Raw genomic sequence first — 17,439 nt, forward strand, 5'->3', positions numbered from 1 at the left:
CTGACTTCATGTTACTTACATTAACATCTGTGTGGTGGATGAGCACGCATAAGGCTGGAAGAATCTAGGAAAAAGTTTTTTTATTCAGATGATTAGTGTCAATTTTAGCTTTCAAATGATGCAGCTGAAAGTTTTAAAAATTGTGAACAAATTGACAAACCTCGAATTACTTACCTCCTGAATTGTTTCCATCGGTGGGGGAGGGTCCTTGTGACGGCAGAGATTAACCATCACCCATGTGACATTCCGAAGAAAGGTAATAGGAATAGATGGACTAATGAAAGAAAGTAGGGGCTTCACAACTCCCAAACTAATTACATAATCTCTGCATTGAGGGCCATCCCCTGTTTGTAACAATTGAGGGGAAAAAAAGAGATAATTTGAGTTTTATTACACAGACAAAATGCAAAATGCCAATCCTCATGAAAAGGTTGACAACCCATTCCATACAAAGCTAAAGACAGACTGCACTTTTCATACCCACAGGACATCTCAACTGCTTCACACAGCAAATCAGTACTTTTTGATGCTTTTGTTAGCGAACACAGCAGTCAGTTTGCACACACTAAACTCTCACAAACAGTGATGAAATGAACAGTTAATCTATTTGAGGGACGAATACTGGCCAGGATAACTGGAGTGTCATTTATGGCACAGGAAGCGGCCATTTGGCCCACTGAGTCTAGCCCTGCTTTGCCTCAAAATGTTGTAGTGCTCTTTTACATCTACCTTAACAGGTGGACGGGCTCTTAATTTAACATTTCACCTGCAGACAGCTTCTCTGACAACGCAGCACTGAAATATCAGCTTAGATTATGTGCTCAACATTCTGTACTCGAACATACAACCTTCTGACTGAGGCCACCTGAATAACACCACTAAACCAAGCTGGCATTCAAGCTATATTTAGGCTGTTCAAAAATAAAAATCTTGCAGTACAAAAAATCCAGAATGAGTTATTTCTACCTGCAACAACTGCAAACCAACATTAAATACTAGCCTCATTACACAATTAAAAAAAAAATAAAGTCTCACAAAGTGAAGTACTCTAAAGAATAGTCAAATTTAAGACAGTAATTATATAAAGGCATTATCTTTTAAGTTCAAAGTTTCATCCATTTCTTTCATCTGATTAAACATTTTACATTCAATATTTGCCAAATTACGCCTCGAGGTAAAGCTGATGACAACAGAAAAATTAAAGCAATAATTATAAAGAACAAGGCAAGTGAGCATCTTGCTTTGCAATCATTTCTGAAAAGTAGGCCCTTTGTTTTTAGTGATGATCATATCATTGAAAAATCCTTCTGTATCATGTTAAAATAAACTGCAGTATCTCTTCTGCTCTAATCATAGTAAACACCAAATGGGATCTGGACACTTGCTGCACACTAACCTTCACCAGCAAAATAAAACAGAAATTATAAACTGATCCAAAAGAATATAAAACACTAAAGTTCTACATTTTGTACAGAACACTCTAGGTGTGTTTCAAGTAGATAAAACATCTTGAAGTTGAGATGCTGATAAAATAGTCAATAACTTGAATCTGCTCATCTATAACATAAAAATAACACTCAAGACACTTCACAGAAATGCATGCCAAGCCAGAAGAGAGATTAGGTGATGTGGAAGATGATTTTTTAAAAGGGTGATAGACAGTAGAGCTCTAAAGCTGGACTCATGGGGGCGAAAGGTTCTAAGGATGGGACAGGAGATGAATAGAAAGCCAGAAGCAAAGGATTAGAGGATTTAGAATATTCTATAGGACTGAAGAAGCTGACTGAGATAAGGTGGGAAAAGGTTGTGAATGGGCTTTTACATAAGGATGAGAAATTTAAGTTTAATACAAAGGGAAGGTAGTACATCAGTGAGGATGGGAGAAAGGGCATCAGAGGACATAAATGGCTATTTTGGACATGTTTAATTTATGGGGGCAGGAGGATAGGGGCGCAAGTGGGGGGCATTGGAACAGTCAAGACTAGAACTGACTAAGGCTGTTACAAGGATTTTAGTGATGGAATAGGGAGATGCGGCAGCAATATGGCAAGCAATCATAGTAATGGATAGATTATGTGGTTTAAAGCTTAGCATCAAACAATACACCAGGAATGCAAACAATTTTGTTCAGTTTGAGAAAATAGACAGGCAGTGGGCAAGGGCATTTAGGGATGGGCAATAAATGTACGCCTAGCCAGCAATGCCCACATCCCCCGAACAAATAAAAGAAAATAGAATTAGTAGCAGGAGAGTGGTGCTTGCGACAGGGGCCAAAGTTGATGGCTTCAGATTGTCCAATAGTGAACTGTAACTCACTCAAGATTTGAAATCAAACCAGTAATCTTACAACACGCAGGCAAAGAGGCAAGGGTTAGAGAGGTAAAGTTGGTGTTATCAGTGTATATGTGGAAGTTAACCTAAATTCAATTTCAATCTCAAACAACCCAGATCGTCCTACATGATACAATGGGTTAGATTTTTATATTACTGCCTAGGGTAAGTCTGCTGCTGAGGATCACCCCCAACCACAAATGAAACAGCTCAATTTTCACTTGGAGCTGATCTGCAACACCAGTTTTATACCCAGACAGCAAATTGCAAATCTACTCCAATAACTGTAAAAGAAAAATCCTATGCTTTTAACCATCCGAACAAACAATACAAAATGACAAAACATACCTATGATGTTTCCTAAAGCCCAAACTGCTTGTTCACACACATTCTGATGTGGAGAGTGCAGCAGTCTTAAAAAAAGGGGAACAGCATCTAACAGGAAGAAAATCAATGCATCAATGAAAGATTTATATTTCAGTAAAAGGGAGGACAACTCTATTTTATTCTTGCAAGGCACAATGTAGTTTCTTTTCAGCTTAAGTTATAATTTTTCAATTAGATTTTAGAATCAGCAGCAATGAAGAAAATGTCCAGTTAAGATGCAAAGATGGGGCTGACAACACTTGAACTTTGAAAATAAACTATGAATTATTCAGAGATGGGTGTTTGCTTAATCCACTGTTTACCAAGCCAATTAAAGCATTATTCAAAACATACTGAACATAAATCTTCGGCTGTTGTAAAGGATTCCATCAGTAAATGTCCACAACTTTGATTAAACTTAAATTTAAGCTTTAGAGAATTATTTAATTCAAGTCCTTTGCAATTATATTTAAAGGGCTACCTGTGCATGAGTAAAATTTCAGTCCTCAAGAAAAGACACTCACTTGACTTAACCACAGCCTGTGTTTGTTCCGAAGTGCCAGATGCGATGTTTGTTAAAGCCCATGCTGCTTCAAACTGTAATGAAGGACTATAAACAAAATATAGCAAATTACAAAGCCCGCAGGTCATTTTGCATTGCATCGTGAAATGCAGTTTTTCATTTAATCGTTATATATCAGAAAACAAAAGCTGCTTTTCCAATAGTTCATTTTATTTTCTTTCTATAGATTCAAAATTTCAGAACCATTTGAGACCAATAAATTTTATTTTAAATAAAAATGGCTATATTCACTACTCACTTGTCATCTCGTTCAAGACAATGCACAAGAATTGGTAAAATGCCAGAATTTATTAAATCATCTATTGGTGGATTGCGATCACTTGATAACAGTTTCCTGTTGAAAGGAATAAACAGCAAAAGGCGACTTGAAACTTGGAAAGTTTTTACTTCAACAATATGCATTTATGTAGCTCGCTTAATGTAGTAAAATGTCCCACAATACTTCACAGGGGTGTTGAACAAAAATTTGACACTGAGCCACAGAGATATCAGATAGGTAGCCAAAAGCTTAGTTAAAGAAGTAGGCTTTAAAGAGCAGCTTAAAATAGGAAAGAGATGCAGAGAGGTGGAGAAATTTAGAGAGGGCGTTCCAGAGATTGGGACAGAGGCAACTGAAAGTATGGCTGCCAATGGCAAAGTAATGAAAATCCTGGGTGCACAGGAGGCAACAAGTGGAGGAAGAACAGAGATCTCAGAGGTTGTAGGGCTGGAGGAGGTTAGAGTTAAGTAGGGGTGAGATCATGAGGGATTTGAAAAAAAGGTTAATAATTGTAAAATCGAGACATGTTGTTGAAGGTTTTTGTCTTGCACTCTTCAGGACAATCGCAAGAATAATCAATATGAGTGGAAAACAACTTATACTACAGAAGAGACAGTGCTGATTGGTTGACAAGTGAGCTCTGATTGGTAGAGGGGTTACCACGACAAATGCACCAGTTTACGGTGACTGACAGTTAACTGCCAAGCTTTGTTTAAAATTTAAACCAGGCAGCTTGACTCTGATTGGTCAAGGCATTGCCCTGAGGAATGAACGGGCGAATAGCTGTCACTTATTTCAGCTGAAACAGGCGCGATGTTTGTACATATTCTTTCTGTCTGCAAAGAACAGGGCCCGGTGTATTAACATATGTAGCTTCCAGTATGCACAAATGTGCCACACCGCAAGCCTTACTGAATCTTAAATTGGTTGTTAGCGTAATTCTTAGCACACTGTGGATTATTTAGCAAACGTTGTCAGTACGGCTCGCAGTGTGGCGCATTTGTGCATACCGGAAGCTGCATATATTAATACACCGGGCCCTGTTCTTTGCAGACAAAAAGAATATGTACAAACATTGCGCCTGTTTCAGCTGAAATAAGTGACAGCTATTCGCCCGTTCATTCCTCAGGGCAATGCCTTGACCAATCAGAGTCAAGCTGCCTGGTTTAAATTTTAAACAAAGCTTGGCAGTTAACTGTCAGTCACTGTAAACTGGTGCATTGGTCATGGCAACGCCTCTACCAGAGCTCACTGGCCAACTCAATCAGCACTCTCTTCTCGTGCTAGGTAAGTTGTTGTTTTCCCTTACATTGGTTATTCTTGAGATTGTCCTGAAGAGTGCAAGACAAAAAGCTTCGACAACATGTCTCTATTTTCAGCAATACTCAAGTTCTGTACTACTAAACGACTAATTGTAAAATCGTGTCATCGCCATACTGGAAGCCAATATTATTATTTATTATTAGAGATACAGCACTGAAACAGGCCCTTCGGCCCACCGAGTCTGTGCCGACCATCAACCACCCATTTATTCTAATCCTACACTAATCCCATATTCCGACCACATCCCCACCTGTCCCTATATTTCCCTACCACCTACCTACACCAGGGGCAATTCATAATGGCCAATTTACCTATCAACCTGCAAGTCTTTGGCATGTGGGAGGAAACTGGAGCACCCGGAGGAAACCCACGCAGACACAGGGAGAACTTGCAAACTCCACACAGGCAGTACCCAGAATTGAACCCGGGTCGCTGGAGCTGTGAGGCTGCGGTGCTAACCACTGCGTCACTGTGCCGCCCGTGGCAATCTGCACCTGTACTTTCCTTTTTGGCCTCCTTGTCTCAATATAGGTCAGCAAACACAGGGGTGATGGATGAATGGGATTTGTTTCAAGTTAGGATATGGCCAGCAGAATTTTGGATCAGCTCACATTTATGGAGGGTGTCAGGTGGGAGGCTAGAACATCGGAATAGTTGAGTCTAGAGGTAAGAAAGGCACAGATGAGAGTTTCAGCAGCAGATAAGCTGATGCAGGGGTGGAAATGGAAGTACACAGTCTTGGTGATGGACAGAATGTGGTTGGAAGCTCAGCTCAGGCTAAAACAGATGTTACAGTTGCCAACGGTCCAATTCAGCCTCAGACAATAGCTAGAGAACATAATTTGTAGCAAGAACTGAAGACAGTGGCTTTGATCTTCCCAATATTTAGATGGAGGAAATTTCTGCACATTCAATACTGGACATCAAACAAGCCATGTAACAAACCAGAGGCACTCGCATTCTGTTCTTCAGATCAGGAATGTACTTCAAATATTCGCTCCCTCCACCATTGGTACGCTGTGTCTGCAATGTGTACCATTTAAAAGATGCACTGCAGCAATTCAACAAGGCTCCTTCGACAGCAGCTCTCAAACCCATGACCTAGAAGGCCAAGGGCAGCAGGCGCATGGGAACACCAAGTTACCCTTCAAGTCACACATCATTCTGACTTGGAAATATATCAGTTTCTTCAACATCGTTGGCTCAAAATCCTGGAACTCCCTGCCTAACCGCACTGTGGGAATACCTTCACCACACTGACTACAGTGGTTCAAGGTGATGGCTCACCACTACCTTTTCAAGGGCAATTAGGATGGGCAATAAATGCTGGCGTTGCCAGCAATGCCCACATTCCATGAATAAAAAAAGTATAAATTCTTTGTGTAACAGTAGCTTGCAAATTTTCTACAGGAAATGACATGGTATTTATTTCCGGAGGTAAGTAGCTTGTATCTTGAGATTCTGTCAAATGTTAGAAAGTTCAGAGCTTGACAATCTCACCTAGCAGCCTGCACTGCACTGAGCTGAAGCCCCTGGTTGTCACTGGAAGCGTTCTGTTCGAGAAAATTACAATTAGTAATTACTTATTTAAGTTCACAATGTGGGAAATAAAAGTACAACTTTAACATTAAAGTTAGTCACCTGTACTATTGCTTCTAGCGATGTATTTTGCTGCAGAAAGGGTGTAAAAAAGACAAGATTAGCTTTCAAATCAAATTGAAAAAGTTACAGTAGTTTAAATTATCAGGGAAATCTTTTTAAAACGTTGCTACATTTCAAACCTACCACGTAATTTACTGTATAATAAATCAATCCCAAGGCAAAATGTATAAACTAATTACAATACAGATTTTATATATTTGTTTGCATTCACAGAAATAAATAATCTGTAGGCCACATAGAAATAAACCATATCTGCTCCGACGACAAAGAAAAAGACTACAACTGGCTGACAGCAGAAAAATTGTTTGCTGAAACTGCTAAGACCATATGAAATTGTTCCAAAACTCTTAATAAAAATAAATTTTACTATACAGCAAAATGCCCCCAAAAGCAAAATATGAGTCCCCATTCAAGCTTAACAGACTTTGAGAACCTCAAGTACCTTTCAACTCACAATAAAGCAGACTTATAACTTTACCACTGGGCATTATCAAAACTGGTTAGAATTACATTAAGATAAGTGCATGGAATATGATATCTATCTAAGAGGACTGAACTAATAACTAAAGAGTGATATCACTGTCAGAACTGGAAGATTATTGCATCCTCTGGTGCCCCTTCATTTATTTTGTTTACATATCATTTAATTAAAATTCAGCAAATCTTAAATGAGGAACAAAACTGCTGTGAATTACAAAGTAATTCTAACAGCATTCAATTTTTCCCCTATAACGAGTGGTTTTCAATTGTGGTATTAGCCCATGTAATAAAAACATTTTCTGTATTTGCTAGTAATGAAAATGTTGCTCTGATTGAAAATATCACTTCCCTAAATTCCTGGATTATACCTGGACAAGGATTATCTAAACTGAAAATAAGAAATCCAACTTTCAGAACAGATTGATATATAAATAAAAACAAACATAGATGGCATATTTTTTTAAAACAGAATAAACTTAAATACTGGCAAATTAACTTCTAAGTAAAATAATTCATTTTCCTCTTTCATTTCAAGGTTATGGATAGGAAACAAAGCAATATTTTGACTTGTGAAATAACAAGTGCATTTCATGGCAAGAGATCTCTACTTTCACAATTAGTATTTGTATCTTATTAGATTAACTATCAAATGCTGATCATTTGATCTAAACAAGTAATTAAAAGTGCTGGCGATGTTTCAAAGCAGAAGCAGGATTGTTGGCAGTATTCATCAGTCAACGTGAGCAAATAATTTTAGCCCCAAATTCTACAAAGTATTTACCACTCTGATGTCACCATCAAGATCAGAGTCTTCGCAAGTATCCTCTTGAGGCACATTTCTTCGCTTTAATAAATGTTCATCCCTCTTGTTCTAAATACGAAAAGAAATATTTTGCTGTTTGGTTTAGAAATAGCAACTTTTCATTGCAACATTAAAATCCCAACGAAAATCTATATCTCATACATAGTTGGCTGTGATAACCCCAATCCTATATGTGCATGCAATTTAATTTTTTTCATATGTATACAAAGTAACATGCCGACATTCTACACTGTATCAATATTTACGCTTAACTAGTTAAAAGTTAAAATCTTTCAAGCGACTTTTCATTTATACAAAAAAAACTCAGGCTTATGGTTCCCATTTTCTTCATATAAAGTGTATAGATTTAGTTGCCAAATATTAATCTCTATTTTCCTTTTGTGGTGTTATTTTAACAGGAACTCTTACCTTTCTTAGTTCTACAACCACCTCATTTCGCTGTCTTCTCATAGACTAAAGAAAAAGAAAAGTTTACAGTAAATCTGTTTTATCTTGCAGATCACAACAAATTATAGTTCTATTTAAATCATGAATTTCTTTTCTTAAATTAAAACTGATATTCTAGCATAGCTGTGTAGATTACGGTGCTCACAAAACTTGAAGTTTAAGGTAAACAATGTGCAAAGATGAATACGAACTTAACTGTACGCTAGCGCCATTCCAATAGTGCAGTGTAAAACTGATGCAGACCTCTTCAATCATGGTAATGCATTACATTTGGTACTGACCAAGACAGACCAGGATGGCCCATGGTTTGATCCCATAGCTGGGAGCAAAGGAGGAAGCATTCAGAGTTCTTGCTTTTAATCGCCATCTTACAGAACTTCACAGGAAAGCGTAAAGACATATGACAGAACTGGATTAAGCTGTTTCCTGCACAAGGTCAAATACTAACTAACTGATGCTGTGTCCAAGTTCACATATGTAGAATGGCCACTTGATGAGGGCATTAGACAGCTACCACTTTGTGTAGAACTGAACTCAGTGACTGGAAGCCTGAAGCAGTTTCCTGAAGTTCAACATACCAATATCAAAATAAACTCATCTTCCAACTAACTGAAGTGGTACCTATTTCACAATACTACCAATCAATTGAAAAACTATCAGCCGAGTAAAATTTAAAATCATACCAAAGCAGAAAATAAATTCTCAACTTAAAATTCTACATTGCATTCCTACAAACATTATGGTGATATTCCATGGGAATTATGCAAACAGAAATTTGTCTGTCATAAGTATCATGGCTTCTTTGACTGGAAACAACTACCACATGGAAAAATACCCCAGCACATGCAAAACTGCAAAAAAAAGTTCAATAGCTTTGCACTAAAATCAACACATTATCTTTCCATTCAAAAGGCACATCCTAAGGTCCTGTCAGACTTTCAATGTTAACTGCGTCCCTACTTGTGTTACATCATGATGTGTGCCCCGTCATATCAATAGGTTTTCTCCCTAATGTAAGCCTGCGATACGACAAACATTTAAGTCATGCTGTAGATTTGAATGCAGTTACAGGCTCTGACCACTGGTAGACACTGTGGAGCAATTTTCTGTTTGGTCTCTCCTAACTCCCACGCCTTTTTGGTATTTATTTTACAAGCAGAACTTTGTTCGGAGGTATAGTCATGTTTAAATATATATTCAATATTAAAATATTTTCATCTTTACTTCTAAGTTGTACTTTTCTTCCCCCCCCTCCCCCTCAAGCTTTATTGGAATAGCAAATCCCATTACTTGGGCTCTCCCCCTGCTGTTTGAACTAATTAACAAGTAATCTGCCCAGACCTCAGCTCATCAATACTCTTAATGGTTTTCTTTTCAAAGGCCAAAAAGGGTAGTTCAACTGTAAGCCTAACCCTGGTATTTTTGCCCCATTCTTCAACTGTGTAACACTCCCCCCAATATTTTCAATTGTCTTCACACACTTTTTGGCATTGCTATCGATATCCTAAGTTATGCTCCTCAAATGTGAACCTAATTAATAATTCAATACCCACATCCAGCTCCTTTTCTTGGCCCGTTAAGCTGAGGAGAAAAATTTTAGTCATGGACCTTTCCCCCTCTGTTGGCGGCTTAGACTCTGCCTGATTGTGACACTGGTCTTTCTTGTCTTTATCCCACTGAATGGTCACACCCGATTTGAAAGTAAAGCAGCAGTGTATCCCTGCAGAAATGTGACAGGCAAACCAACTGTTAATGTTCCTTTTTCCATATTGCAAACAGTAAAATAAACTAATCCTGCCATTACTTAGTACAGTAAAAGAAACGAGCACATAAATTCCCAAGTATAATTGTTATGTAGAGCCACACAAAGGTACCCCATTGAAAAGGTTTTCTATCACCCCATTCAACATGATTTCTGGTTTCTTAACCTCACGCTGTTTGTATTCCTATCACAATCCCCTGCTCCTGCTGAGCCAGTCACCAGCCAATCCCTTTCTCACCCTCCAATCTTAGCATGTCCCTACATCACTGTTGAGTTGTTTTTCTGTCCTCATTAAGATTTACTAACTCCCTACTACCTTCCCCGCCCCCACCATCGTGCAAATTAAAAAGGTAAAATTTAAAACTGAGGGAAAGAGCAGGGAATAGGTAAGACTGAGGACTGAAAAAAAGTTTTCAACTGAAGCTTTCAAGATTAAATACATGCATTTAAAGTTTGTTCACAGCTCTGGATTAATCATAAATTGGAACAATTTTAACAGCACATTATTTACATTAAGTTCTAACAAAAATGAATGTTATTTTAATTGTAGACCGACTCCTCGGAGGCACCAGAGGAATAAACTGGGTGACACGGAGGTTACCCCACATATTTCCAGGATATGGCTTTGAATGAGGTTCAGGCCAATTGGATGAATGTTTCATCTCTCTGCTGGTGGTAAGAATCCTATCTGAAAGGAGCTTGGAATGATCAACCTAGCTCCAAATAGGTGTGGGTTGTCTTGCAGGCCCCCACCTGCCAAGAATGAGGCACATTAATTTCACCACATGGACATTAAATTTCAAATCGTTGCTGGGAAGAACAGAAGGCCTGATACAAGGGGTTGCGAAGCCCCTGGCTGAAAAGAGATTTTTCCATATTAACAGACCGTTTTTGTAGACAAAGGACCACTCCCTGACCCACCTAATACACAAAGCCAGAAGTGGTTATACCAGTCATGTAACTACCCTGACTTGGGGAGTTTTAAATTGGAGAGTGTGTGTTTGAACTGGCAGAAAGCTCTTTGCTCCTAGACTGAAGACCTCCTGTCTGCTCCCATTTCTTTCTCACAGAACTGAAACCCACTGAAGACACATGGAAAGAAAAGTCTCCTACAGTGAACAAGGTTTAAGATGAATACCGGGCCCCAACGAAAAGCAACTACCTACAATCAAGGGCTTATACAGTGAGCTCGAAGACCCGTAACATACTATCAGATATTGCCTCAAACTTTTCCACTTTATTTTTCTTCTGCTCTTTTCTCTCTCTATTTGCATGTGTGCATCGCGTATGCATGCTAGCATGGGCACATCGTGTATCCATAGGTGTCAACCGAATTAGAGTTTAAGGTTAAGTTTTAATAAAATTTCACCTTTCTTCTTTAAACCAAAGAAAGCCTATTTGCGCTCATTTCCTTGTCTTATAATTGGAAAGCAGTGAACAAGGATTCACTAAGGGGGAGCCAAAACACTGTTTAAAAATGAAACCCCATTATAGTAAGACCATAAGACCAGGTAAAGGCTGAAAGGGAACCCTAGACCTCTTTCTCACCTGGTTGTAACAGATTCATTACATAAAACATCCCCAATTTCCAGTGCCATTCAGGATGACAAGCAGCAAAACAGAAAAAGCATATGGATACAGCATAGGACATTCTTTTAGGTCAAACCAAGCCATGGTTTGGGTAGTGCAGGAGTTATTTAGTTATTTAGCAGCTGTACGACACCTTACTGATACTGGGTGCCTTAAATAGAAATAAGCTCCACTCCCATGCATTTATATCCACTAGACAAAAACAAAATACTGCAAATGCTGGAAACCTGAAACAAAAACAGAAAATGCTGGAAATACTCAGCAAGTCAAGCAACATCTGTGGAAAGAAAAAGAGTGTTAACATTTCAGGTCTGTGACCTTTCATCAGGACTGTGATGAAAGGTCACAGACCTGTAACTAACACTTATTCGCTCCATAGATGTTGCCTGACCAGCTGACTATTTCCAGCATTTTCTGTTTGTTACATTTATATCCCAAAGCTTGGTGAGCACCAATAAACCACAAAAGAACTAATCATCTTAGGTAGAGCAATTTACTAATAATTATGGCCTAATGAAGGTTTTATTTCCTCCCTTCCTTTACCTGCTTGCACCAGACACAGGTTCCTGGCTGAGGGCGAGAAAATCTGCTCCCATGCCTCTATCAAACATTGCTCCCGTGTTGACTGCAAGATTGTCAAGACAGAACATATGCTGATCTCTCCTTGTATTTATCATTTTCACAGGGTGGCAGTGGGTCCCCTCTGATACCCTGACATCATGGAAAAGGTCTGTAATTCACCATGCTGGGAACTGCAGCTACAAAGTCACATCCTTCCATTCCATAGCACCAATGCAGTGTGCCGGTCAACACATTTTAAAATTACTTATACATATAATTAAATTATGCAAAAAATGCTCAGTTTAAAGCACTTGTCCTTCCTTTCTACCCCAATCCGAAGTGGTACATATCATGTAGCATATTACTTAAAAGGTTCATTTGATGGATCTAAACTACTTGAAAATAGATGGAATATCTGCATCAATTGTCATTTTTTCCAAAAAGTGGCACATTCCCCAATTTATTACATTTAATCATCCTAACAATTGCACCCACCCACCACTGAAACTTAAACGAAAAGCAAGAAAGTAATTGAAACAATCCCAATTAGCAGGCAATTACAGAGTTAGTGACAGATTGAGAAGCTGAAATTTACAACTATCTTCCAAGTCTTAACTGATTCTAAAGGCACCACAGAATCTTAAGGCATGCACAAATTCTCCAGTTAGGATTCTGAAAAATCAAATTTAGTATCAGTTGAAACCACTAATTACCACGGGCATGATCTTATGCTTCTTAATACTGTTTTGAACCAAGTGAGATGGAAAGTTACAGTGGTTTAAAACACTGTCCCTTCATGTCTGTTCAGATTGATAGGACGAAACTATTCTACTGGTTTTAAGGACTCTACATGTTGATTTTAGGCCACCTAATGTAATCACTTAAGCGCAAAGGTTCCCAATGCAAAATTATATTAGCAGTTTATTTCCAAGGGCTACAAGGATGTCTATGGATGGAAACATTGATATTGGTGCAGTAGGTGTACTACTCTAAGTCTGGAATTAAGGCAGAATCGAGTGCTTTTCCCTCCGAGATGTATTCTTCTTTGGCCTCCTTGTCTCGGGAGACAATGGGTAAGTGCCTGGAGGTGGTCAGTGGTTTGTGGAGCAGCGCCTGGAGTGGCTATAAAGGCCAATACTAGAGTGACAGACTCTTTCACTCTAGATGTATATTATTTCACAACGAGATGTATACTAGGGACTAATCCAGGCGCTGGATACTCAAAAAGTAGAAACCTGTTCTATTCCCCCAACAGTGAAATCCGTCACAAAGAAAATCACAAAATTACGAGCCCACCTGACTCCTCAATGAGACTACTGCCCAAGATTAATCATAACATTATTTTCTGATGTTTAAAGTTTTTTTTTTCAAAAAGGGACTAATTCTCTTGGTAAATTATTGAGGCCTGCAATTTGAGCTTGCCATTTTTAAGCCTGTAAATTGTACATTGACATAAGAATTGCTTCTCATCCCCAACTGATGTGCAAGGTAGAGCCAATGGAATTGGGATGGAATGAAAATGGAACATTCTCCATGGTCTGAGTTTCACATTGCACATTTCAAGGATTGCAGCACATCTAGACAAAAGAACCAAAACACAAAAGTAAACTGCGATACAACCAGACTGTGGAAGTTAATGAGCTAATTTATTTCAGATGTCACTGGTAAAATGCCCGTGTTACTTAAGACAGAATTAACAACCTGAATAGTTTTGATGAACGGTCATTGACCTGAAACATTAACTATTTCTCTCTCCACAAATTCTGCCAGACCTACTGAGTATTTCCAGCATTTTGTTTTTATTTCAGATTTGCAGTATTTTGTTCTTTTGCCTCCATTAAATGTGTCCAGTATTGAGTATCTAGCAATATATTACATTAAAGCAGCGTTTTTTATAAAGCTACGAAATATCTTTAGTTGTTTGATATTCACTTGGGTACCAATACACTAAGCCTGGTGAACAAATCTAAACCTATTGAAGTTGCAAAGTTGCCACAGACATGGAAAGAAAATAAAAATGAATCAAAATTGAAAAGAAAAAGCTTGCACTTATCTAGTGTCTTCACGATCTTGGGGCATCAAAGTGCGTTACAGTCAATGAAGTACTTTTCTGAAGTGTTTCCATTGCTGTAATGTAGGAAACGCGGCAGCGAATTTGCACACAAACCAGGGCCCACAAACAGCAGTGCCTTTTTGGTTCTGGTTGAGGGATCAATGTTGGCCAGGAAACCAGGGAACTCTTATGCTCTTCTTCAAAAAGTATCATGGGATCTTTCACACCCACCAGAGAGGACAGACAGGGCCTTGGTTTAACAGCTCATCTAAGACAACACTATCAACAGTACGGCACTGAAGAGCCAGCCTAGTTTGTGTGCTCAGGTCACTGGGACCTTTGCCTCAGAGGCAAGCATGCAACCACTGAGCCAAGGGCAACACCCTGAAATGAAAATTCACTGTAATCACCAACCGCATTGGTACACAAAAAAGAACCATGGCAGTATACTTTTGGAGGAAAGCATTCCCGACCATAACACTTTGCGGTTTAATTTATGCACAATGCGATTTTTCTGATCTGAAAATTTCCAGGTACCATCTGAACATCAGAATTGACTAATCTTTTGTGAACTGGCCAAAATGAACATGCAAACTCATTTTTTACACCAAATATTATAGTCACTGAAACACTAAGAATTTCTAAACTTTCAGCACTCACTTGGACATCCTCCCATCTTCCAACCTCCATAAACATGAGCTCATCCAAAGCTGTGCTCACCCATCCCCCAAGCCACTGACCTACTTTGGTTTTCAGTTCACGCAGGCCTCAAATTTAAAATTTCCATCCTTGTGTTCATATCTCTGCACAGCCACCATCTCTAACCTCCTCCAACTCCTTAACCCTCCAAGAACTCTGCGTTCCTCCAACTCTGACTTCCTGTACATGCTCCACTCCCTTTATCACTGCCATGGCTTCAGCTGTTTAGGAGCTAAGCTCTGGAATTCTCTGTCTACTCCTCTCCACCTTTCTCCCCTCCTTAAAACCTATTTGACCAAGCTTTAAGTCACTTGTCCTATTATCCTACTATCACCTTCATTGACTCAGCATCAATTTTTAACAGATCACAATCCTGTGAAGCACATTGGGACTATTTCCTGCTAAAAGCCATTTATTAATGCAGGCTGTTCTTTTGGTGTCATGGTGACACAGGAGGTCAAAAAGCAGAGCATCTGGATACTCAGAGGACCACAAGTTGATCAGATGATACATATGTGCGTTTGGTTCAATTGGAGAAGTTCCCATAGCTCCTCCAGGAAGCTGGAAAATCCACTATTTTCCACAATTCACATGCTTCTCAACAGTAGACTGCACAGCTACACTTATAGTTATCAATAAAAAGGAAAACATATCCTTCCCAACTTGCTTTAAAGAAATCTGAAACAAGGTATTTTTTCATCAATTCCATTATGGCGAACACAGGACTATTAAATTGTTGTAAAACATTCTAAAAATTTCCTTTGTGCCTGTGTAAGTTTACAGCTGCAGCCTCATTTTGTGCTTCATTTGTGATCAAGGTTTTAAATGGTACTAAGGCAAATTTAAGTTATAAAATAATATTCATGCTCATGAACACAATACGATTCAACACCAGCTAACTGATAACCTGATGCTTTAGTGAAGTTGAATTATGAGTTAGCCCTTTGCAATATCAGTGGTACTGAGTACTTTAACAAAAATATTCAGGTCAATAAAACATTTTTGTTTGCATGCCCTCACACTACAAGTCACTCATATTTCACTCTTATGTACTTCAGATACTACAGTCATTAGGAAGCAAGAAGTGTAGATAGTTAAAAGTCAACAGGATACAATTACATTCACATAATCACTGTTAATCCTGCAGGTTTTTCTGATCAAAAGGGATGGGGAAGGAGGATAAAATCCTGTCACAATGGTAGCCCCTATTATAGCTCTGGCACTCATTGAATCCTTCTGTAATAAACGTATTTTAGCTATACTTTTTAGTAATCAATGCTATAACTTCTCAATCTTCCACTGATCATACATGAACACATGAAGTACCCTGGCAAAAGCAAAGTGATTCCCAACTTAAAATCACATTAAGTATGTTACAGTATAGACTGTACAAAATTGATTTTAAGGCTTCAATCTCATCCCAGTTCAAAAGATCGAGATTCACCTATGATGCATTTTTTCCATGGTGTACAGGTTAGTTACCTCTTCGAGGTAATTTAAATGCCTCAAAATACCTTGCAATCACTCCTACATATTCATTATTCTTAATTTCATTAACAAAAAACTTTCACACAGATTATATAGTAATTGTCTCAATCTTTTTCAGATAAAGTATACTGTACTTCATGGGCGATTAGTCAATTGGGAATTTATGTTCTTTACAGTAATTACTTTACCATTTACTTTATAAACATTCTTGAAAAAGTGTAATAATTATTTCATGAAGGGCTATCTGGGTGGGAACTAATTAGACTTGGGAATATTTGATCCATTGTGTTTATAAAAGTTATGTATCTATAAAATACGTTGTCAAAAATGACTACAATTTTACCTGCCGTATTTTTAAAAACACTCACTTTGTTTTCAAATCGCTAACTTAGCTAACATTACATATTGACAACTGACACGTTTTCCAGAAACCGTTCACTTTCAAATCGCATGAAAACGCTAAGCACTGTCTCTTGTAAACTGTAGTTAACCCAGTGTAATTCGTTGATAAGGAATCCTAAATCCTGCTGCAGAATGAAGTTACTTCAAAGCCTCTTTTTTTTTTTGACGTATCCTTTTAACTTCCAACATCTCGAACTGGTTGCCTTGCTCACGCCTGGCAGCTCGGTTAGGCCTCAGACAAGCCCGACTCGGGTTACTCACAAATTACTAAAGACGTCACTGCGGCGGCGGCACCGCCACAACCACCAAAGGAACAATAAAAAAACTCATTCACCTCTAGATCCCGCCCTTTGTTCTTGAAATTTTTCAGCCGCTGCTTATCGTTGTCCGCCATTGTCGTGCGCCTCTAAAGAAGAAAACTTATCTTTTTTTCCCTAATTACTAATAATTAAAAGGAAACAATGAGCAGCAGCTTAACCACCTTCCTTTCCCCCCCCCACTTTGCTTCACCAGAATAAGGCAAAATGCCGGTAAAACGCTCAGCCTCGCTCTCGCCGCAATGGGCAGCTCGCAGTAAGAGCTGTGCTGATTGGTTCGCTGCGTCCCAGTG

General features: G+C 38.6%; 1 protein-coding gene across 1 annotated transcript in view; it reads right to left on the minus strand.

Annotated features, from left to right (window-relative positions):
- kpna4 (karyopherin alpha 4 (importin alpha 3)) overlaps positions 1–17,384 on the minus strand; it is a 31,901-nt gene extending 14,517 nt beyond the window's left edge. The window contains exons 1-10 of the mRNA XM_068042174.1: positions 17,164–17,384; positions 8,236–8,280; positions 7,786–7,875; positions 6,504–6,533; positions 6,363–6,415; positions 3,519–3,614; positions 3,222–3,307; positions 2,680–2,766; positions 175–344; positions 20–64 (exon numbers count right to left, since the gene is read on the minus strand). Coding sequence (XP_067898275.1) covers positions 20–64; positions 175–344; positions 2,680–2,766; positions 3,222–3,307; positions 3,519–3,614; positions 6,363–6,415; positions 6,504–6,533; positions 7,786–7,875; positions 8,236–8,280; positions 17,164–17,223 — 762 coding nt within the window. The 5' untranslated portion in view covers positions 17,224–17,384. The remainder of the gene's footprint in view (positions 1–19; positions 65–174; positions 345–2,679; positions 2,767–3,221; positions 3,308–3,518; positions 3,615–6,362; positions 6,416–6,503; positions 6,534–7,785; positions 7,876–8,235; positions 8,281–17,163) is intronic.
- Positions 17,385–17,439: the final 55 nt, after the last annotated feature.

Source organism: Heterodontus francisci, chromosome 11 (assembly GCF_036365525.1).
Source record: "Heterodontus francisci isolate sHetFra1 chromosome 11, sHetFra1.hap1, whole genome shotgun sequence".
NCBI classification, from domain to species: Eukaryota; Metazoa; Chordata; class Chondrichthyes; order Heterodontiformes; family Heterodontidae; genus Heterodontus; species Heterodontus francisci.